The sequence below is a fragment of the Talpa occidentalis genome, unplaced genomic scaffold (assembly GCF_014898055.3).
Source record: "Talpa occidentalis isolate TD23 unplaced genomic scaffold, MPIMG_talOcc4v2.1 talOcc4.6, whole genome shotgun sequence".
Lineage (NCBI taxonomy): Eukaryota > Metazoa > Chordata > Mammalia > Eulipotyphla > Talpidae > Talpa > Talpa occidentalis.
Genome location: NW_023604972.1, coordinates 54,726,444 through 54,751,420, shown reverse-complemented (window position 1 = coordinate 54,751,420; position 24,977 = coordinate 54,726,444). Strand labels below are relative to the sequence as shown.

General features: G+C 37.3%; 1 protein-coding gene across 1 annotated transcript in view; it reads right to left on the bottom strand.

Annotated features, from left to right (window-relative positions):
• Positions 1 to 818: 818 nt before the first annotated feature.
• The window catches only part of PKD2 (polycystin 2, transient receptor potential cation channel), a 49,083-nt gene continuing 24,924 nt past the window's right edge, over positions 819 to 24,977 (bottom strand). The window contains exons 6-15 of the mRNA XM_037530616.1: positions 22,402 to 22,630; positions 18,169 to 18,336; positions 13,636 to 13,817; positions 12,451 to 12,571; positions 10,072 to 10,170; positions 7,185 to 7,306; positions 6,833 to 6,950; positions 5,272 to 5,435; positions 1,586 to 1,733; positions 819 to 1,226 (exon numbers count right to left, since the gene is read on the bottom strand). Of these exons, the coding sequence (XP_037386513.1) occupies positions 990 to 1,226; positions 1,586 to 1,733; positions 5,272 to 5,435; positions 6,833 to 6,950; positions 7,185 to 7,306; positions 10,072 to 10,170; positions 12,451 to 12,571; positions 13,636 to 13,817; positions 18,169 to 18,336; positions 22,402 to 22,630 (1,588 nt within the window). The 3' untranslated portion in view covers positions 819 to 989. The remainder of the gene's footprint in view (positions 1,227 to 1,585; positions 1,734 to 5,271; positions 5,436 to 6,832; positions 6,951 to 7,184; positions 7,307 to 10,071; positions 10,171 to 12,450; positions 12,572 to 13,635; positions 13,818 to 18,168; positions 18,337 to 22,401; positions 22,631 to 24,977) is intronic.

The following is a 24,977-nucleotide window of genomic DNA, read 5'->3' as shown; positions in this document are numbered from 1 at the left end:
TTTAAAAAAAGTATAAAATTCAAACTTAAGTTTTACAATATTTTTATATGAATTTCAAAATTGAAATTTTATTTAAAATGATCATATTCACTGAGTTAAAATTTTCTGTATATACTAAAAAATTTGAGTAAATTGCTCTTCCTAGATTAAAACTTTAAATCAGTTTCAAATAAATTCAATCAAATGATGCATTTTCATTCTAAACCAATTTTTAGAGAAAGTCAAATGTGGTGATTGAACTTCTTTTAATTCTCGTAAGATATGGTTAGAAATGAGATTTTTGCCCATAATGGATCTTTGGTGGTTTCATGCAGCATATGAGAATGAAAATAAGTGTAAAAATTATGGTCAGTCCCAAAGACATTAGTTATGGTAAAATAACAAAAAAGCATAATATTCAATATCTTAATCAGTCATACAAATTCTAGCATAATGACTACATACACATTCTATGATTGGAGTTCTTTTCCAGCTCATATTTTAGAAAAGTTTACCCCAGGAAGGTAGTTGAAATAAGTTTCCTTTCTTAAAAGAAAGCTGTGTATTACACCCATGAGCTAAGCCTGAGTGAAAAGGAAGGCCCCTACTTTCCTTTCACATGGTGGGCCAAAATGACAATACTGATTTATGTAATTGGAAATAAAACTCAGAAGCCTTTTGATAGTTCTCTTCTAGCTTAAAAAGGCTACTTCATTGTCAACTGAGAGGGCTCAGGCATGGTAGCAAGTGGGCATACCACTTAATATAATTATACAATGATATTTTTCCTCAATATTTACACCTACATTTCCTATATGAGAATAAGAAAAAAAATCTCCTTTGATCCATGGACAAAATTTCCCTAAAATAAATTAAAGTGCAGAAGAATTAATAACTGGTCACAAAGACCAGCATCGTATGGTAGTCAGGGCACAAAAATAGTGTACTTGTTATGGCAACTCAGGACAGCCGTCTTCTTGCTATTAGGAACTCATATACAAATACACATCCTAAACATGGATATTGGAACTACCATTTCCACTTCCACCTTCTAGTCCCTCTGTAGACTGAGAGGAAGAAGGGCGGGAGCTTCTGGGGCGAGGTTGACCAGTTGGTCCCACTGGTGTGCCTAAACCATGATTTATTTGGGAAGCTGCATCATCGGATTCCCAGCGTTCCAACTCTTCCCGCACTAAGCGCTCCATTTGCTCCCTGTGGATTTCACTGTCACGACCTAGTCTTTCGTCCTAATAAAGAAAAAAGAAACCAGGATGTTGGGGGCAGGGTGATGCATACTCTTGTACTTCAAAACTGCCTTAGGAAATCTGGGAGCCAAAGAATCTGTTATTAGGGAAAGTTGGAGATTTGCAGCATATAATAGCAATTCTCAGTCACTGAGTAAATTTTTTGCCTAATTGTATAGTCCAATGAAGCCAGGACCACGGGTGTGTGGAATACTAAGAAAGTGGAACCTCCAGATTATCATCGGGATCTGCAATGATTTGCAGTTATGGAGAAATAGAAATTTCTCTGATTATGGGTTACAAATATGACTTCCCCAGTGTTTTATAGAATCAGAGCATTTCTGTTTCCCATGACCACTTACCTCGGCCACTCCATCCAACAACCTTCCCAGCACCTCTCGCCTCTTCAGTTTGGCTCGCTCCATAATCTCCAGCTTCACGATCACCGCATCGATCTTGGACACAATGCTGCCGATGGAGTGCTCCATCCGGTCCACTCTTCTCACCAGACTGTGGAAACCACAATTAAGAGGGGCAAAGTCATCTTGTGTTCTCCTTTCAGCTCATCTGGCTTTTCACAGGACTATGTAATTTTTCTTCAACAATGTGATGATCTGACAAAAAAGTGGTGGGTATCAGGGGGAAAGAATACGGTGAGTGGGAGAGGGAGGATGAACAGGTGGAAGGGATCAGTTGGATAGTGATGACAGGTATTAGAACTTTGGTAGCGGTTGTGGTGATACATACATTTATGGAGGTGTGTAGCTGGACTCCTGAGACTCTGTATTATTATAAAACAATGGCATATTAAAAAAAAGTCTCAATATTACAATTGAAATTGACTTTTAGCATAGCGTTCTTTCAGTAAATGGAAGATGGGGGAAGACGGGGGAGAAAACCCTTTCTAAATAGCCTCAGACTTTACAGGCAAACTCTGATACGCTGCTGTGGGAGTGCTCAGTGGTACAACTTTTTTTGCAAGTCAACATCATATCAGAAAGACATCTTAAAAACATATGCCTATCTGGGCCTCCCAGGTGGCGCAGCGGTTGAGCGCTGGGTTGCGAAGCTGCCCGCGGCCTCTGCGGCACCGGTTCGATCCCCGGCTGCTCCCCGGCCACCGGAGGAGGGTCCCACATGGCGCGCAGACCTCTCCTGCCGCCCGCTGCTCCCCTCAGCAGTGTACTTCGGTCCTTCTGCCTGCTCTGCTCCCCGCTCTGGCTCTGGTGAATTCTCTCGCCCTCCCGGCTTCTGACTGTACCCAGTGCATGTATAAACCAAACAAACAAACAAATAGATAAATAAGACATGCCTCTAGAAAATTAAAAAAAAAAAAACAAAACATATGCCTATCCTTTTATTTAAATATTTCATTTTATTGGAAAATTTTCTAAAGGAAACAAGTATATGTGTAATTTCTGGCTACAAAGGTATTAATTAGAGCTCTGCATACTATTAGGGGGTCACTGAAAAATGTTTACAATAAAATTAGTGAGATTATTTAAATATTTTTTATTTATTTATACAATGGAATTCTAAGGAGATGCCAATATTACTTTGCAACAAAATAGTGAAATAAAACTATGCTCATAAATATTGACAAAGCAATCAGATAATAGTATACTAATGGTTATGTTTTTATTATTTTGAATAAACAGAATGCTATGCAAACATTTAAAAAACTATAAATTGGAGACAACCTCTAGAATGATGGCTCAAGGAAGGTCTCTGTAGGTATTATTCCCAGTGAAACAACTATAACAATTGAAAATTATTTAAAAATATTATTTTTAAAAGTTTTCTTAAGGGCATTAAGTACATACATGTATTTATTTAAAATAAGTGACTGAATTTCAGTCAGAGTAGTAAGAATCTATGACATTTGAGGCCTAATTGGTTCCCCCTTGCCTGTATTCCAGCTTGATGTGATGTAAATGACACTGTGGAGAGAGAGTGTGTGTGTGTATGTGTGTAGCAAAGAACACAGGGCTTCCTCTGCCCTCAGCTCCCTGTCAAGGAAAGGCAGGGTGCCAGCATTTCCCTTTCCTATGCCTCCACTCTCAACCACATTGTAGAGGTTCAAATCCAGGCAACAATGGCTAAGAGGTATGAGGCTCACTTTCTCTATTCCAATTGTAGGGTGGAGCTGTCATTTCAGCAGAGCTGAAAGAGCAGGCTGCCAGCCCAAGCTTGCTCAAGAATCAGGAGTGTGTCATTTTGAGAGGCCAGAGCCATTTGTCCCTGCCCCTAGATCTAGAGCAATGGAACAGAGATTTTGCCTCCAGGAAGAAGCAGGTGGGTGGACAGAGAGTGCCAAAGCTTTCATCTGGCTTTATTTGGAACAAAGTGTGGGGAAATGCAAGCACAAGAGTGCTCTTGAAAACTATGGAGATTGTGATTTTGTGATGACGAGCACTTAAGAGGAGGCTAGTTGTTGCAGGAGATCAACTACTCGTTGGTTTATTGGAATATAGGGGGACCACATAAGACATCAGTGTGAAAAAATACTAACAGTACAAAACACAACAAAGCAAAAATGGACAATTATAAATCAGAGACATCCTGCAGGGGAGGAGGAGGGAGAGGGATCAGAGGGAGGGAGGGAGAAGCACAGGGGACTGAGGTGATGGTGCACGGGTGCACTGGTGAAGGAAACTCTATGGGGACTACTCCTGAGGGGGTGGGGGGAAGCAAATATTGTTTAAACATGAACAGTTATGTAAAAAAATAATATTATAAAAAAATAAAAATAAACAAAGTAGTCATTATAAATATATTCAGAAAACTATAAGAACTCATGCTTCAAAAAAATAATGGTATGATGACATTTATCAAATAGGTAATATCAATAAGGAGAGTGAGACTGCTAAAAGGAAGCAAAAACAGATTTGGAGATAAAAATTACAATAAATGAAATGAAAAATTCATTGCACCATTGAACTGGCAGAAGAAAAGCACAAAAGCACACACAGTCTATACAATTTGAATGGAGAAAAAAAAGAATAAAGAAAAATGAACAGAAAATTAGAGAATGTCAGGTACTATTCTATGAAGGATCCCAACATATGCATAATGGAAGTCCCAGGAGAGAAGAGACGGGAGATAAAAAATTCTTCTAATAGAAATAATGGCGGAAACTTCCCAGACTTGATGAAAACAGTGCACATTCAAGATACTTAATGAAACCAGGCAGGAAAAATTCAAAGAGGTCTATACTGAGACACATTAGAGTGAAAATATTGAAAGGTAATGAAAAAGACAAATCTTGGAAGTAGCAAGGTAAAAATGACTCATCACATACCTCAGCAAGGTTAAGCTGTCCTTTTACCAGGAAGCATGGAGATGAGAAAGAAATGAAGGTGAAATAGAGTCCCAGATAAATAGAAACTGAGAAAAATCATCGCAAGCAGACCTGCTTAGATGAAATACTAAGGAAGTTCTCCAGGGTGAAAGCAAGAGATCCCAGACAGAAAAGAAAGGATACATTGATAATTTAATTAAAATAGTGGGGACTTGAATACCCCACTTTTCAAACAGTAGATAGAACTAGGCAGGAAAATAAACAGGAGAATTGAATAGCACAATAAACCAACCAGACATAACAAACATCTACAGACCACTCAACAGCAAAACATACTCTCTTTCCAAGTGCATGTAAAACATTCTTCAGGATATACCATGTAAGTACTAGGCCACAAAAACAAAGAAAAAATAAACACATGCAAATGGAGACAGAAACACCAAAATGTTCATTGGCATTTTTGGTTGGTGTGAATATGAGATTTTCATGTTTCCTTTTACTTGTCTTTATTTGCCATTTTTTTCTATAATGAACACATTATTTTATAAAGAGAAAAGAGCAAGAAAAGTTATTTTACACTTGATCTTAGCCAAAAGGCCGAGAAGCGATAAAAGTTATTTTAAAAAAACTATATTTTGCTACTAATGAACTGAAAGGATTGAGTTGGAAGAGCTAGGAGAAATTGCTTGGTCTCCTAAGGACTCTTGTCAACCCAGATCCTGATCCTGCCAGCTCATTTATACTCACACTTGAAACTCTTCGTAAGAAACCCCGCTGGAGATGCTGCCCCTCCTTCTGGAGCTATGACCACTGTCTTCATCGTCATCCTCCTCAGAGTCATCCAGACTTCGCGGGAAACTTCGGCTGCTCATGGGACGTGGTAAAGAGCTGTGATCGAAGTCCAGGTCATCCTGAAGAACATAGGGTCAATAAGTGGGAGACAGGAACACCCAGATCCCACAGGCTTGAGCAAAAAAGGAAAAAGATGTGTGCTCTTTACTAGGACATTTTTGTGGTTAATATCAAACTGTGATTCCCATGCTTTTCCATATCACAGCTTAGCAAATTTTCAATACAGATTTTAATGAGTTGTTAACTTTTTGTTTCCATGAAAAAGAATATTAAAAACACAACAAAGCAAAAAAAAAAAAGTAAATGAAGAAATATATATTATCACATTTTCATAGGATCACACATTTAATAGTTCCAAAGTAGGAAGGATTTAATAGTAAAGAATTTTAACTAACCATAATCTGATAATAATTTTGCTCATTGTCTTCTTTTTGCATTTTACTATCACCAGTGAAGTGTTTCATTTACTGCCATGTTCTGTGGGGAGAGCTTAGGAGCAACTGGGGTTCTCTCATTTTCCAGTAGGGAAATGATTATTGTGTGTAATACTTACCAGTATTTTCTGTATCTCAATGATAATGAATTTGTTTGTTTAACCATTTATGTTTTAAATTTATATTAAAGCTTTTAATTATTTCTGATTATAAAAACCCATAAAAGTGTACCTTTTTTTTGTTAAGGATTTATTTATTTATGCATACAAGAACTGGGGTACAGGCTAGAGGTGTGTGTATTGAGACAGAGTGGGGAACAGAACAGATAGATTGAAATACACTGCTCAGGGGAGCAGTGGGAGAGACAGAAGAGGTTGGCTACACTACTGCACCACGTGGGTAGCTCCCTGGCCAGAGGGGGATGGAACTTAGTGGCTGCTGATGGCTTGATAGTGCTGAGACTTAACCCTTGTGCGCCACCACGGAGGCCCTGAAAGTTTACTCTTAATCGCTTCATAAGTTTTCAAATGGAAGGCAATTCTTAATTTTATTGTATAATAAATGTTGAAGATCAATTAACTTTTAATCTTCTGAGAAATTTTTTCCCATTCTTATGGACACTGTATATTATGCAACTACTCAGATTTCTCTTACATCGATTACCAGAAAGCTTAAAGCCAAATCTGTAGCCCAGTCTTAATAAGCACATATCGCTTTACGGAATACATATTTTAGTTTCATTCATAGTTTAAGTTTTGTTTCACTTTGTTCTTCATTTTGATATTTTTACATTTAAGGTAAATTATAGTACATCTTTATACATCGCTGTGCAATATATATCCTTTCAGAAAAATACACAAATAAACACACACACACACACACACAGAGAACGAAAGAGTGTGAGCTAGTGCAAACATCAATAACCCACTAGTTAGTATGGTGTCTGAAACACTGTAGGTGTTTTCACCTACAGTGCTAAATGCTAAATCAAATTTAATCATGTTCTTCAAAACTGCACCCACCCTCTCTTTTTCCAAGTCGTCTCTCATCTGCTGATGTTCATGTTCAGTCAGTTCTTGGTCTCCATCCTGATCATACTTTGTGAATATTGCCTCGATCTCTGCATCAGTGTGGCCCTTCCTGAAATTATTGAGAGGTTATAGATGAACTCATTCATGCCCAAACACAAAGTCATCAAAATGCTGAGAGGAGGAACTATTGCACCAGGACCAGTGCTCTTGTTACAATACGGCCCCCAAAGAGTCCACCTCTGAAAAAAATGTGTCCCTGAGTACTTGGACCAGAAATACCCTGTCACCATGAATTTATCTTTACATGAGGACTTTTCCAGGGCTCAGGAAGTACAATTCTTACCCTTTGAGATCTTGTCGAAGTTCGTCAAAATTTAATTTGCCTCCCCCTTGCCGCAGACTCTCTGAAATATCATCCACCGTATTTTTTTTCAGTTTTAGTTTGACCAAGGCTTTATGGTAGGCCTGTCAAAAAGAAAAGACTAGGTTTAATGAATTCTCCTTTCACATCTGCTTTATGTTCCATTTATCGAAACAACTAATGTAAACCCTGTGACCAGAACAGTGTCTGACATAAGTTGATCACTCAAATATGATTTGAGTGAATGAATAATATATCCTCTTGGATATATTATATATATGGAAAGTGTCAGCCCTTTAATAAATCAAGGACTAAGGGCCCTTTGCTCATATACGTGTTTAAGTTCAGGTTATAAAAATGGTATTATTACATTCCATAGCTCTCTGCCACCTGAATGTGGAACAGTTCTTCTGAATATTGAGAAACCTGCATTATGGATTAATTTTTATTAATGTTATAAATTTATTCATTAATTTTTATTTTCTGTATTAGCTCATGCTCGGTAATTTCCTTTTTTTTTTTTTAAGATTTATTTATTTATTTATTTATTTACACAAGCACTGGGTACAGTCAGAAGCGCGAGAGGGTGAGAGAATTCACCAGAGCCAGAGCGGGGAGCAGAGCAGGCAGAAGGACTGAAGTACACTGCTGAGGGGAGCAGCGGGCAGCAGGAGAGGTCTGTGCACCATGTGGGACCCTCCTCCGGTGGCCGGGGAGCAGCTGGGGATCGAACTGGCACTGCAGAGGCTGCGGGCAGCTTCGCAACCCAGCGCTCAACCCAGCGCTCAACTGCTGCGCCACCGGGGAGGCCCTCAGTAATTTCCTTACACATGCTAAGTATGTTAAAAATTCCAATGAAATGCAGATGAAGATTTTTTTGCTAATAAACTATAGGCAGTTGTTTTACATGGGCTGTAAATATGGTGATGCAAGTTCACACTGTGCAAAGTGATGCTATTGATCAGTGGGGAAAATTATGATTGCTAGCGAACTTCAAAACTTTCTGTCAAATCACTGAAAGCTTCCTTAATATTCAATACAACTATATAGGGAAATAAAAAATATTCCAGCATATATTTAGTACTTCAAACTTCAAAACTTTCTGTCAAATCACTGAAAGCTTCCTTAATATTCAATACAACTATATAGGGAAATAAAAAATATTCCAGCATATATTTAGTACACTGATATTTAACACATTAGAAACATTGCAAATTAAGGTGTTCTATTTCTCTGTCAAAAACTTTATCCATAGAAGCTTGATGCCTTCTTGTTGAGTAAGATATGACAGACAATGAGCAATTTTTCTATCTCTTTATGAATTATCATAGTTCTTTCCTAATATGGATTAGCTTTCAATATTTTATTCTTTGCACGTTCAATATTATGAAATATCTACAAGATTTCCTTTAGTGGGAAGTTTTTGGTTGGCATCAGATTCTCTGAGATTGGCATCCTTTTCATCACAATCACTTGCTCATTTATGTTGATAAATTTGCCTTCACTACGTTCTAGCTGCATCTCCAGAGCTATAGCGGCAGCAGGATCAACAGCCTTGAACTTGCTGTTTCTTCTATAACGCCATTCCACCGCTTTCAATATCACTTCCAGCATGACATTCTTTATTTCTTTGATGTATTTTCATCTTTGACCTATTCATCTTTGGGCTATTCTTTCAATTGTGCATTTTTGTAAAATGTTACATGGGTTTATCACTGGGAAACAACAAGGCAATGCTAAAGCTTTGTGCATGAACTGAATAGAAGATGCTCAGTAACCAATCACATTAGATTTTGACAGTATTAGTTACTGGTTATAATGTACATCCACTATTTATATAGTGCTTTATAGACTTCAGGCCAGTAGTTAAGTTTGCCCTGTACGTTCACAATTAATACTCAGTTAACATACACATGTTAACAGAAATTTGAACTGTGTTGAGAAGCTGATGTTAACTCCAATTTGTGGAAGAGGACTGCTTGTCTATGCACAAGAGATTTCCTAATACATAGTCAACTGTATAAAATTCAGGATAGCACAAATCTTAGGTCTTCATCCAAGAGACTTTGTTCTCTGTTACAATATGATTCACAGACAACATAGTACAGACAAGGAGTCACTGACGCTTAGCTAAGTGATGTTACGGAACAAACAAATTGTGCCCTTTAGATGTAATTATTTGTTGCTTCAAACCAAATAAAGAAGTCACATTGAGAACAAAGCTGCCCAACTTTCCTGTCCTGCCCTTCCATTGAACAATGAAACATTTCCTGAGAAGGTACAAAGTGAAAGTTCTCAGGCCCTTAGACTGGTCTTAATCCAGGTACCTTTTCCTCTGGCTATTTTAAAACTTCCATGGAAGGTCAAGGGTCAGTAAAGTATGAACTACAAAATATTTGCCTCTACAGTTTTTGCTCTTTTAAAATTATTGTTTTATTATTGAAGTAATGTTTATATTGTTTATAACACAGTCTTTTCTTTTTCAAAATAGTAATTAAGATAGAAGTAGAAATGAACTCACAATATTCCCTTTTAATTTATTCTGAAGTCTGGAGTAGGAAGTGAAAGCCAAGCAGAGGAGATGTCAAAATGAAAAAAAGGAAGCAGACCAGCAGCTCAAATATTAAGAGTTTAGAGATTATTGAGAATTCTGGTGTATTAAAGTAGTCCCAGTATTTAAATTCAAGAGAGCAGTATATTTATCTTTAGCTCCAAGATAGAGAACATTCAAATTATTCCTGAAATATAGCAACCTACTATTTATTTTAATCATTGTCAAGGTATCAATGTTGATTTGGGAATATGGCTAAAAAAAGGTTAATTTTATGTAAAAAAATGAAATAAATCTGAGAACTAGAACTTGTCATACCTTTCTGATAAGATCTGAGAGTTCCATTTCAGCTTTCTGCTGGGCCAGATCAGATTTAACTTCAGAGTAAGTGTCATTGATGATGGCCAAAAACATATTCTGTTATAAATCAAAGAAAGACAGAGGTTGAGGAAGAAATCTAAATATAATTTATAAACATCAATCAATATTTAACACATGACTTTTAGCTTAATTTTTTTTGTTTGCAATCTGCGTGTTTAAGAAGTCTAACATAACATATTCTTTGGGAAAATTATTTTTTCCATTAAGTCACAGCAAAGGAAAATGCAATACATAGATTTGCTAATAAAATCATACATTGTCATATATTTGCAAAAAGAGATAAGAATGAAATACAACAAATCTGTGACTAGTGGGATTATTTTATTATTTTTACTTACCTATATTCTCTACTTTTTTTTCATTTGACATAAATCACTTACGGGTATAGAACACTAAACACCTCTTCAAATTTCAATACTCAATTGGTCAAATTTCATACTTTCATTAAATTTATTTCTATGAATCAGCACCTGGCAGTCATCAAAGCCAGAGTGGCCAACCCTGTACCTTGCTGTCATTTTGTAAAAAGAAGGTTGGTATTGCCAGTAGTCTCCCCTTTTTTTCTTAGGGATGTGGGAAGAATAATTCTTTTTTTGTACAGTAATACAAAAATTACTTCATTGTAAAGATAAAAATGAAGATCTCATTATGATCTAGTGAGTGAGTCGATGACTGAATAACTTAGTAGGTGCTGCCAGCTACAGAACACCAGGGCAAGGCCACACCAGGGCATTTTGGATTGATACAGTTACACCCCTATTTGACAGACTGACATGCTAAGAAAATTTAGGTGGTCCGAAGTCCACTGAGGGGCCCACTACAGAACTCTCAAGTCCTGGTTTTTGTATTTTGAATAGGGATACAGCTGCTTCAGAATCCAAAACACTGCTCATGTCAGAGAGGAACAAGGCTTACTCTTCTCTCTGTTGTTTATTTTTTCCCCTTTAATACATGACAGGATGAATAAACTTCAGAGATTTAAGTTTAAAATTAATCATAACATATTCGTTCAGCAAGATACAAACATATTTCATGGTACGCCTGACTCTTTCAATGCTATTAAAGTACATCGGGTACTCAATGCCATAGGCTTAACCACCACATACCTGGACCAACTTGAGAGATAATTACACTGATTTACTAAACCTTAGCAAAGGATCTTTATGAAACTTATTGAAAATGGAAACCATTTTGTCGCTTTCTTAAGATGATGGCTGATATAAGGAATGTCTTTAATGCTAGTCAAAAGGGTGTTTAAAGTTAAGATCTTAAGTATAGATGTAAAATACCCTCTGCATTGGGCCTCCCTAGTGGCGCTGGAGATTAAGTTGCAGAACTATGAAGCTATTCCCAGCCACTTAAGCATGAGTTCAATCCAGGGCCAGGGAGCTACCTACATGGCACAGACCTCAGACCTCTCCTGCCTTGCCCACTGCTCCCCTCAGCAGTGTATTTCAGTAGGTCTGCCTGTTCTGCTCCCCACTCTGTCTCTGATGAATCCTCTCACCCTCCTCCCCCACACCACTGGCCTGTACCCCAGTTCTTGTATACATAAATAAATAAATTAAAAAAAAAAACACTGCCTAGGTTAAACTAATTTAACAGCTTCTCAGTGGAAAATAAGTGTATTAATGTTAAGGTGAAGAACAAAATGCCTTAAAAGATTCTTAATTGCATGCCAAATGTTAAAAATGATAATTTGTACCAAATCAAGAGAATTTAAAAAAATATTTTTGAAAATAATTTCCAAAGAAATTTCCATTCATTGTTAGATTTAATTTTATGATAAAACTTTGAGTGTTCTTTGTAGGTAGTTTCTAGGTATGTTAAATATGAATAAGTTAAAATATAGTTTCTAAATCCTAAGAAGCCATAATTAACTCAAATATTACTCTTGTTATCCTGGACCTGGTTTGCTTTGTCACTTCCTATATTTTAAAAGGAAGAGAGAAATGTAAAGTCATGCTAGCAAGTGATCACAAGAGTGCTGACATTTTTCTTAAAAAAATGTGTAAGCATATTTTATTCTTTAGGTAGAGTACTCTTTTAGCTGACTTTATACATTTACACTTGATCTATGTTTTTATATAAACAGACACATAAATATGGATAAATGGTACACAATGGAAAAGATAATGGTAAAAGCTTAACACTGTGAATAGATGAAAAGTAAAAGAAAATATGTTTTCTAATGTCTACATTTTCCCTACTTCCTTGGTCCTTAAAAAAATGATAGGGAGTACAGTGGGAGAGAAAAGAACAGATGGTGATCACTGACATTCAAGTCACCTTCACTATAAACAAAAGTGTACATACCAAAAGGATGAAGAACATAAAGAACACAAATGTAGTGAAATAAATTGGTCCCAAAACTCGATTAGCTTCCTCAATCTCTGCGAAGTTGATATCACCCAAAATGATACGGAATTGAGTGAAGCTATAAAAACAAAACAAAACAAAACACAACACCACAATACAAAACCAAAAAATGTCTGTCATTGATAAAACATTTCCTAAACAAGATTTCACACTTTCAAACCTTTTCATCAATATCGAGAGGTGCCAAATAATTGGAAATTGTCAGTCCCTATGGAAAACTCTTGCTACTTCTATAAGTGGTTGGAGCTTTCTGAATAAAAAATAATATGCTTTCATGCTAAATGTTATTTTCATTTGATTAAAATATAAAATTTGATTTATACTATATAAAATGCAATAATTATTATTAGATGACATAATGAAATCAGCTATAAGAATGTAATAGATAATCTGATTAAAAGATGGTAAATCTAAACCTTCACAATGATCACCCTGGATGTGAATTTAAAAATCTGGTAAAAATAATTTCTGCAGGACAGCCAAATTTTGATTGTCAAAGACCCAGTATCCTCCAAGTGGTGCATGTATGTTGTCAAAGGTGAAGCTTAATCAGAAAAATCATTTCCATTCCTGACTTTTATCACTCAGCAACATTAATTAGGGATCACCATTATCCTGATCTTCTTTCCCACCAAACTAATTTCTAAATGGCTTGGAAATCTAACACCATTTACTTACTGTTTGTTTTTAATATCATGTTTGAGAACTTTGGAAAAAGACTGAATATTTCTGTCCTGGTTTGAGTTTTTGGTGCTATTTTAGAGAGTTTTTTTTCCTCTTAGAAAATAACTTGAAGTTTATAATACATGACAATGATATTTAATCAGATTAAAAAAAAAACAGTCCAATGGTCACTTAAAATCTAACATCTGCATTTGGAGCCAAGACCTCGGTTTTTGAAACAGTGTTGGTTTACTACAGTTCTCCTACTTTAGAGCTGGCTTAAGCAGCATATTTCCATCTTTTCATTGGTGGATCAATGCTTTTGGGAAAGTGAGTGAATTTTCATTTTAAATAACTATTTTTAAACACTTGGTCATTAAAAATAAACCATTTCTTTATTCTTGAGAAGGCAGTGACCTCCCTGATAAAATTTTCCTTCTTAATTTCATCTATACTTACATACACTCTTGGAAGGTACTGAAGTCATCAATCTGAGTCCCAAAGACAAGGTATGCCAGCTGAGCATATGCTAGGAAAATAATGAAGAACATAATAGCAAAGCCAAAGAGGTCTTTGGCACACCGAGACATGGTTGTGGAGAGCTGACTCATGGTCCTGTTAAAGTTGATGAACTTGAAAAGCTATAGAGAGAGGGGAGAAATCAACAGATATCTGAGTAAACAAAATATGGCTTAGACATACTGTGAAATATGGGATATGATATAGCCTTGGAAAGAATGATATTTTGATACATTCTACTATACAGAAGATCCTTGAAAACATGCTAAGACAAAAAAAAAAAGATAACTATTGTGTAATTCTGCCTCTTGAGGATCCTAGAATAGGGAAATTCATATAAACAGAAAGAAAGACAGAGGTAATCAAGGACTAAGGTGACAGAGAAATTGGGAGTTAGTGGTTACTGGATACAGTTTCAGTTGAGATGATGGAAAAGTTCTGGAAATGCATAGAGATGATGGTTGCACAACCTGTAAATGTACTTAATGTCACTAAATTGTACTTAGAGATAATGCTAAGTGGAACAAGTCAGAAGGAGAAAGATGGATACTGATGTCACTAATATGTGGAATATAAAGTATCTAAACTAAGAGATAAAGACAAGCTCAAAAACTAGCCCTTGAAGATGAACTACAGAACTGAAGCACCAACGGGGGAGTTGGAGGAGGGGTAAGAACAAGAGGGAAGGAAGCACAATGGACTATGTTGGTGGAATATAGGTGATTAGGTGGTGGATGCTCTAAGGTGGTAATAACCTAATGGGGGTATCCAAATAGTAACGCCAATAAAAATAAATTTAAAAATTTAATTAAAAAATAAAGGGAAATATTTTAAAATATCAAATGGTAAATTTTATTTTATATATATATTTTAATTTTTTTTAAAGATTTATTTTATTTATACAAGAGCTGGGGTACAGGCCAGATGTGCGGGAGGGTGAGAGGATTCACCAGAGCCAGAGCGGGGAACAGAACATTCAGACTGACAAAATACACTGCTGAGGGGAGCAGTGGGCGAGACAGGAGAGGTTGCTTGCCATGTGGGTTGCTCTGAAGCCGGCGGGGATCGAACTGGCACTGCAGATGCTGCAGACAGCTTCACAGCACTGCACTCAACTGCCCGAGCCACCAGAGAGGCCCTTATGTTATATATATTTTATAACAATTTAAATAAGAGGAGAAAATGATTTGTTTAAGATTTTCCCCAAATCAGCAACTTCTAATTCTTAATTCAAAAAGTACTTGCTGAGTGCCTAGCCTTTGCCAATTCCTGTGCCTACCCTGTGCTAATTCTAGGGCTCTCCATTACACTTACACAACAGTGTTCAGGAAAGTCACCCACACAAATGGCAAGTGTTGAGCATGGCGATAAAACAGGGAAGACAATACATTGCTTGCACTTCCTTAGAAACAGGAATCCAATGAGTGCCTACCTGCACGCACACAAAGAAATAACAGTACTAAGGGGAGAAATCATGGAGAGGGTGTAACTGGGGGCTGAAGCCAAAGGTTGCTACGGGTGGCGCCCCCTGGAGGGGGGTGCAGGTAAGGATAATGCCAGGTGAAATACTGGCAGAATCAGTGGGGATGGAGGCTCTGATAAGAAATATAAGAGACTGCAGAAGCAGCCCCTAGGACTCAGTGTTCTCGAGGATCCAGCAATTGCAGTCAGCCATTCTTGCCCCTATCTCACTGAATTTCCAGAAGGCTATTGTGGGCCTCTGAAGGACATGGACAGGCTTACAGCAGCCAACCTCAGAGGAGAAAAGAGAGGCTTTGCAGACAGCTGAGTGACTGAAACTGTTCCCAGCTTTGGTATTGTTACAGCCTGGAAGGAAAGGTGAAGACCCAGAACTGGGCACCTCGCTGAGCTGCGTGAGTGTGGGCTCGTTGACCACTCGGCTATTGCAGCTGCTACAGCTGCTGTTTTCAGTGTCACTGTCTGGTGGTGCTGTGCTGGGGCATCTCGGCAGCTCTAGTGAGCATCTCCTGTTGCGTCTACTGCTGTCTTCATGTGTGGGATCCCCATCTATTTTCTGGCTGCCATGTGTTCCAGGCCCTCAGTGGCTGGAGGATGCCATCTTAGATGCCTTTTGTTTAGGACTTCAAAATACTTCAAAATACTCACTGCTTTGGGTGAGGTAACAGGCTACTTATGGCCTCAGTGACTCTTTGTTTCCCCTTGTTTGTTAAATAAACCCCATTATTATTGTTCTCTGAACCTGAGTGGCCTTGCAATTGTGTGCACGGGTGAAGAACTCAGACAGTGACTGGTATAACCATCTGAGCACTATCCTTGGCCAGTTTCAGTGCCTCTTATTGCCTGTATCACTGGTACTAAGCATGAACAGAACAAAGCTCCTGCCTTCATGCTGCGTTCACTTCACATGATGGTTAAAATATAATGAAAACAGGTTTAATAATAATTAAAATGACTAGTAGTATAAGAAAGATTAACATAAAATGAGAAAAACCCCACAAATGGACACTAATTTAAAAAAAAAACCTCCAGGAAATACTAATTACATCAATAATCATTAATTATCAAGCATGTGAGGAGGGTTCAGTTAAATGGCCTTGAAACTTCAAAATGACCAAAATAGTGGAGTTCTACTCAGGGGCCAGGCAGGGCTTGGAGTCAGCATTTGAACCCAGCTCTGTCTGACTACAAAGCCATATTGAACATATTTGTAGATGAGACACAGAGGACAACTGCCCTGGTTGTGCAGTTCGCAGCCCAGAAGGCATGCCATTTCAGTAGCTTAATTAGAAGCCTTGGTGGAAGAACATTAGGGCAATGCATTAGATAGAAATTGAGTCTCAATCCCTAGTTTTGCAACAGGTCCCCTTTTCCTGGGGACCACTCTGTTACATTTTGAGGAACTTAATGGTTCTTAAAGTTTTGGGGGCAAGATGTTTACAAGCAAAGCATTAAATCAAACACCCAGCCTGAGGTATACATGAAAAAGGAAATTTCTAGATTTTCACTTAAAGACGGCTTACAATTTGTTTCTGGCCACAACAAAAGTATTTTTTCAGTTGTTATCACATTACTTAAAATAATTCTTATTATTCCTATGAGAACTTATTATAATTATTGTTTTGTGACAAAGGTTTGGTTGTTTTAGTGATGGTTTCTTCTAAGTAAGCATGCAATTGAAAAAAACAGTATGAGAGAGATAGCATAAGCTCTGATAACTCTCACGCTTTCCAGGTGTGAATACCAATCCAGGAAGATAAAACAATTATTGGTCTGTATTTTCTAGAACAGTGATGTTCAATAAGACTTTCTGTGATGATGGATATGTTTGGTATTTCCAGTGTCCAGTACAGTAGCTGCTAACTACATAGAGACAATAAACACTTAAAACTGGCTAGAATGACAGAGGAACTGTTAATTGTAATTTTAATTAGCTTAAATTTAAATTTCAAGGCCACTTAGGCCTAGCTACTGTGTGGATAGCACAAAGGAAGAACCAGAGGTCCTGACAGGTATGCAGCTGTCTCACAATGACTGAAATTTCCTGCTCTCCAGAACTGAGGTTCATTGACTATGAAACGCCCTAATGTTTCACACACAGAAATGCAAATTATGCCTTGGGAAAAGAAGGAAATGAATGATTAAGGAAGTACTTGGAAGAGTCATCTGTCCCCAGCCCAATCATTTCTAGGTAAAACCTCCCTATGGTCTCTACCTGGTAAAGAGGAAATCCTTCTAGAGAACATTTCCCAAAGCATCTCCTCTCCTACTCCTCCCTGCCAACCTTCCCACTAATTTTCATAGTTCCTTTTCCTTTACCAGGTCACCCCATAGCAGTGGAAACTTTGATGTGTCCTGGTGTCAGAATAATCAGGCCCGGGTTCAGCTAAATATTGAAAAGCCCTCTTACTGGATTTATAAAATAAAACTTATAGGGACAGGTCTTTTTATCTAATTAATTAATTTTTAATTGAGGTAACACTGGGGTACCCCATCAAGTATTGCCACTATAGGGCACCACCACCAAATCACTCATAGTCCATCATCACAGTCCATTGTGCTTCCTTCCCTGTTTGTTCTTACCCTCCTCTCCCCCAACCCCCCCACTCCTTTCAACTTAGTACTTTATTTCAGGAGTCAGTTCTCAGGGGTTTGTTTTTAAATTTGTCTTTATCTGACTCTTAGTTTAATGTTTCTGTATTCCACATATTAGTGACACCATCTGGCTTTTATCTTTCTCTTTCTGACTTGTTTCACTTAGCATCATCCCTTCTAGCTAACAGGGGTGGTCTTACAAGAGCACAGGTAGCAAGAGAAGCAGCAGGGTCACAGGGTCCTGCTGGTTTACTTGGCTTGTAAAAGGTGGCGCAGCTTTGACTGGTTATTTGAATCTGGCTTCAAAACCAAATTCAAGTTGTCTTACATTTTGTGTCTCATGTTAATATTAAGAAGGAAATAGTTGTAAAATTTTAAAATATGAAATTTATAAATTACCTTAATCCACACAAAAAATACTATGACAGCAGCTATATTGTTGAACTGTATTTGCCAGTATGCCAGATGCTCAAAGTTGGGGAAAGTATTTTGATCTTCCAGAAACTGTAGTAATACCTCCACATTTGATGTTCTGTATATGTTGATTCCTATAGCTATCACTGATAGCTGGAGAACAAATAATTGAAATGTTATTACAGAGTTTTGGAAATATACAATACCTTAAAATGACTATTTTATTTTTTTTACCACTGTTTTAATGTTGGGGCCCACCATTACACTTATTCAAAGTCATTCATAGAAGACACTCATATAAATGGGGAGTGTGACCACTGTCACATAGCAAGCACAACCATATATTGCTTGCACTTCCTTAGTTACGGATAGAAATTCAATGAGCTCTGTGTGCAGATACACACAAACACAAGCCAGAGGCCACTATGTAACACAATCAAAAACAACAGGGAAAATGTCTGTTTTTTCCTGCCAATTTCATTTAAACTACTGTCCACCCTTCTGCTTTCTTGGCCTCATCTTGCTCTCTGATTTTTGTGGGATTTTTTTAAATCAGTTTCTAGCTATACAAGTCTTTCCTCTATCCAACATATGCATAGTGGATGTTTATGTACATAGTGGTGTACTAGGGGCCAAAAAGAACAAATGGAAATAAAATACATAAACTCTATCTTCAAGAAACTTACGGCTGGTTCAGACCAGATAAACACACATGGATAAATAAGACAAAGACTACTACAGAGTTGGCATCGCACAACATAAGGGGAAAGGTAAAATAAGACACACTATAAAGGAGCGTCCAGGAGAAAATGAGATGGTGGGGATGAGAAGGACTACAGCGTGAAAACATGAGTCAAATGTTTCCCACTTGCTTATTTCTGAACTTTAACGACAAAAAACTTTCACATCTGCTTTGTTGCTGGCCTATAAAAACAGATCTGAGGGGATATGGGGGCTGCTCACAGCCATTACCATGGACTGAGGTATATGAGTGAAAAATGTCAGTGGTTAACCATAACCACCTTGCCCTCTCCCAGGGGCTGAATCCAAGCAGGTGGGTGTGGCAGTGGCTGTGATCTTTGCTGCCCACTCTCTCTTCTCATGGACGGCCAGTCACTGCATTATCCCTTCCTGAGATGACCATCCAGACCGCGGCTTGAGAGCTTTATCATAGTAGACTTGCTTGGCTGCCTATTAGAGTGGAAAAAGCAACTTCACCAGCTTCCTTCCTTCTTTGAGGAAAATTTCCAGAGCTAATCATGCATTTGTGCTGGTGGTAGAAATATTTTTCTTTGAGCTCTCTGGAATACATTGAAAATGTTTCTCTACATTTTAGTTGAGAGGGAAGGGCTGACTAACTGAATCCAACAATAATGCTTTACCCAACTCTCAGTAGGCACAGTCATTTTTTGCCCTGCCCAGGACAAATATTTATAAAAATATATGGTTATTTATACAACATCAATATCGTATTAATAACTAAATTTCTTTGAGACTTTTTTAGGAAAAAAAAAAACAGGGAATAAGAGAAAAAAGATGAGGAAAGAGATTTTGTGAGAATCTGGGTGGTTATGTCAGTCCTCAGTTTTTTTCAGGATTCTCATTTTTAACTATGAAAGAATTACCTCCTTAACATAAGATTCTTGAGGGCAGGGATTTTGGTTGTTTCGTTCATTCCTATAACCCCCAAAGCCTAGAACAGTGCCAGGCACATAGCAAATGGTCAGAAACACTGCTGAATAAACAAATGAGTCATTTATAGCTGTGACACCTACTAATCAACATTATTTGCATTTAGAATTCTTAAAAGCCTTCTCTTTTCATTAATTGTAAGATTTTTGAAGATTATTGCTTAGGACAAATAGGTGACTGAAGTAAGTCTGTAGACTTCAGAGTCAATGAGAAAATAAAGTCAAAGTGATTCCAAGATTTCAAGATATAAATATTGGTATTTAGGATAACATTTCTTTTTAAGTTTTAGGTGGACTTCAGCAAATTTGGACCCAATAATACAAAAAAACCTCAACTCTTTCATAGGGCAGAAGGCCCAATGGGGTATGCTGAGTCAGTGAAGGTTTCGAAGGAGAAGTTTGATCCTTATACCCCTTCCTTGTTCCTTATAAAGACACAGTGTCTGAATTGTTGTCTTGGCAGTACTAAGAGTTAAAAAAAAACAAGACTAGCACAGTAAAGCAAGTTTTCAAGGAAACACTTGCAAAATTCTGTGGGTGCTGAGCCAAAGAAACTATTTTCAATTTCCGTGATATCATCAGCTATTTCTTCCAATGGTCTCCAAAGTGGCAGCACAGCAATTCATTAGGGTGCAGGGAGAAAATATTACAATGTCTAGGTTGGTGATAAGAAAGCACCAAAATTCTATTTGCATTTATATTTATCTCACTATTTCAAATTCTTTGCTATGTGTGTTTTTACAAATGTACCTATTATACTAGTATTCCCACACAATTTATAAAAAAATACATTAAGGTGCATTGTCAGTTTTCACTAATAGGTGTACATAATCAAAAAAGCTTGAATGCTACTCACTAGCTTTTGTGGACATTGAAGATATTTGGTTAAAAAAAAGAAGGCTGTTATTAATTAACATAATATCACCCTCACACTTTTACCATTATTCTCAATGACCTAAATATAAATAAATCCATATAAGCCAAAAAGGCTGTTTGCTCAATTGAGTTTCAAACAATGATTGCTTTCTTGGAATAATTTTCAAAGTATATGGACTGCCCTCTGCCATTATGCAGTACAAAAGTATTTTGAAAATTTATTTCTAGTATCATCATCCTTCCTGCCTCCTTAAACACTTAAGTTCTTTTGTAATTGTATGCATTAGTGATACACTGAGAATTAGGGGACCAAGAGTTTCCCAAGAGGAATTGTGTTCATGATGTTGCATGGTCATCGTAAAAGAAGAATGCATCTGTTACTGCATCAGGGTTGGATGAGTTCCACACTCTATTCTAAAGGAATTTTTACTTTAAGTAAACGTGTTTTCTGAAGTATGTGGCCTGCAAGGAGGTGACAGAGTGGTTCCGAAGCTTATTATGAACATTAAAGAAAGTTCTGCATATGAAAAGCGCTTGGAACAGTGCCTAGAACAGAGATTTCTGGAGTGGTAGTGATTATCATTTTCATTATTGCTCCCACTATTATTGTAATTGCCATACAGCATATATGGGTAGAGTTCTTTTTATGTCTCAAATATTCTTTTACTCACATACAAACAACATTTTCTATATTTAATAACGTATTACTGTTAACATAGTAATAAAATATTTAATAGCATTTTCTACATTTCCCAAACTATTTGAGTGATGATTTGGCAGTGACTTGATGTAAATGCTTCACATATCTCAAATGAATTTTTTTGAAAGAAGAAAAATCCTAAGTAGGATAATAGAAGAGAGAACACTAATAGGATAAAGCATTATGAGTACCCTTATGAGTATCACCATCTTAGGCTGCGGAATGGATGGATTTTTAGCATGTAATAGCTAAGTATGTCGTTGTAGGCTGAAATGTGCAACAGGAATTAGCAAAAGATTAGGTGTTATCGTTGGAGGGAGAAAAAGCTTGTAAAATGACATTTCTACATGGAAGCTTCTGGAAGGAAGTGATTAAGATGATGCTGCAGGGACAGCATCTTGAACAAGCATTAGAAGTTATGACAGAGTCAGGGCCCTCAGGGGATCTATGAGGTGTCATGATCTTGTCTCTATCATAACTCTGCCTTATTATTTCTTGGCACCTCAAACAGAAAGTCTTTATGGCCATAACTTGTATCTTCTATTCTGTGCACTATTTGTAGGGAATGATAAACTGCAGGGAGGTTTTCTCTGCCACTGCAAATATTTTCAGTATGTTTCTTCTTGCCCTAAGCTTACATATGTGCAGAAAAATATAAATTAATTTTTACTAGCAGTTGAAGAAACTATCATTATCTCCCCCCCCATATCACATGGCTTCACTAAGTTATTCTTGTTATTAATGTAGTTGAGGTTTTACTATATGTGTCTCTCCATTTCGAAAGAGTCAATCATGCAAAATGTTTGTAATTAGTAACATTGAGATTGGTAGAAAAAAGGGAGAACTTCTAAATGCTCCTTCAGGCGTATCAAGATCTGCAAAGCTATAATCAAAGACGCTAGTTAACATGCTTTTATGAGAAGAAGAATTTGGTGTCAATCTCAAACCTACCACAATGATCACAACATCCAGACAATTCCAGAAACTCCTGAAATAATGTAGCTTGTGAATGCGGATTTCCAGTATCTCTTCCACCACATAGTAAAGGATAAAGAGACAAAAGATAATCTCACAGGCTGCCAGGAAGAAATCAAAAGTTGTGACATATCGGATCAGCTTTACAGGCTGAAATTGCCAAGATGGAATCACACCGCCTGTTGCTGGGAATTCAACCAATAACCTGCATTGCAATGAGAACAATTAAAACAATAACAACAACACATCGATGCAGCCAGGGAAGGACGTCCATCTGCTCTGTCCCTGCATTGCAAGGTAGTAAAACTGCTACTACCCATCACCCATTCTAGTGGCAAAGCCTTTCTACCATAGCTAGTAACTCACTGCTTGCAGAATTTTGTGCTACAAAAGGAATAGGACTTCCTGAGGCCTCCTGGATTAAAGAGTTTACTTCCTCCTCAGTTTTTCCCCTTTATTTTTCTGCTATCTATTCTGCTCAAAAATGCTGTAACTATTTTTAATGCAGAAGCTATTCAACAAACTAGCTTATATTAAATTTCCATTAAATGACAAGTCACTAGGCAATGGAGAATATAAGAAATATATCAGGCATTTAAAACATGCATGATCTGGTTGAGAAGCAGACTATATATTTTGTACATGTATAAAGATAGGGACTGAGTTCCTCATTCATTCGTTTGCTAACAAGCAAGAAATAGTTTGCCTTGGGGGTACTTCTGACTACCTATGAAACCAGTTATATATAGTTTTATAGGTGTTCAATTATAGTTAATAGGTATCCTATAGATGTCTGATTGTCTCAAACAGTAATGTATTTTTTTTTATTTTATACTGATGACATTTATCTTTAGTGCTTTAGCATAATTTCTCACAAAATTGATTTTCTCAGTGTTGCTCTAAAAAAATTGGATGATTCATTTCATGGTAGTCTCCCTACTATGCAGAATCTCTAACACCCTTACTTTTAAGACTTTTAAAAGACTTTAATCAGCCACTAAGCATAACCATCGCTCACATTACAGGATGGGGAGCCACACCTAGAATCTGAGAATCTAGGACTGATGCATGAGCAACAATCAAGTATGGGCAGGAACTGTGGCAAATTGGCCAAAGAAGCGAGGAAATTTCTCTTTCCTTTTCACTGTAAATTCTCCTGATATTTTTTTCCCTAACTTGTGCTGGAGAGCAGGGGTGAGAACCAAAAACTCAGGAAAGCAACGCTGAAACTGTATCTTGTGACTAAGAGTCTTGCTGAAAGCTCACAAGGAAAGGAAGTGGCCTCTGTGTGCAAAGTCACTGCTCTCTGGCCTGTTTTGAGCATGCATTTGTCACCCATTGCAGAAACTTAGACAACGCTGCAGAGAAATGAAGTAATTGCCTTAATAACATTTACTCCTAAAGTATGGGGAGGAAGTAAAAGACACAACCTACATCGTCTATGAATTGATGCTTCCTAAACAGTTAATTTGAGTTGCCTGCTTGTTTTTTTCTGTTCCTTTCATCACTGGAATCATTGGAAAGGTTCTATAATAATTGCAACATATTTTCATTCATTTCTAGTTATAAATTACTGGTCTTAATGTGATGTTCTTTTCTGTGAAAGTTGCTAAATAAAAGGACTGAGAAAACACAACTGGCCTCATAAAAGAGAGTTGAACTTAGACTCAAAAATGATCACAAAATAAGGATATTATGAAAATTAATCCTTTTTAATTGGTGAATAATTATGTGTGTAAGTAATCCCAGCTGGCTATATTTGGGTGTTGCTGACGTGTACCAGGAGGATTAAAGTGGCTGAACTCCAGATTTCTCTTGCCTTGCTCCACTTCTTTTTTTATAGCATTGATTACCTGCTAACATACTATTTGATTAATTTCTTTTTTATTGCTTTATTGCTATTATCTATTTCCTCCATAATTCATCAAAAGCAGGAATTTTTATTCCTCCCACTGATGTGTCCCAAGAGCTTAGAGCAGTGCTTGACATCTATTAAGTAGCCAATAAAATTTTGCTGAGGCCCCTGAGAAGCCATGGAACCTCTGTCAGTTTCCTCACTGTCACTTAAGTGGTTATGACAGCATCATCACACGACCTGTAGAAGGAACTTTAGGTGACTTTGGAGGGTCTTGAACATGGACAAGCACCTGGTATCCTACTGAACCCAAATGTAGCCACTGACTGCTGTGTTATTTTCTCAAGCATGGGTATTACGTCACCCCAAAGCGGGAAACTCAGGGAACTGAGTCAACATTTGATGGCCACAGGCCTCAGTCATGGAACATGTAGGTCTGATCATCCTCATCTTAGATAAGGACAAAGATTAGAAAACAATGAGCTTTTTCCGAGAAGGTTCAGATGAACTTGGATCATACTTTAGGTTCTTCCCAATACGGAATATTCTAGAATCGTAGTTCTCTTCTCCCAGATATCCTTAACTTGATAAGCCTTCAAATTTCATCCCTCCTTTGCTCTCAAGCTCTAATTCTGGATGCTCACAAATAGTGAGCTCACAAATAGTGTCTATCTCCAGACAGCTGTAAGATGTACAT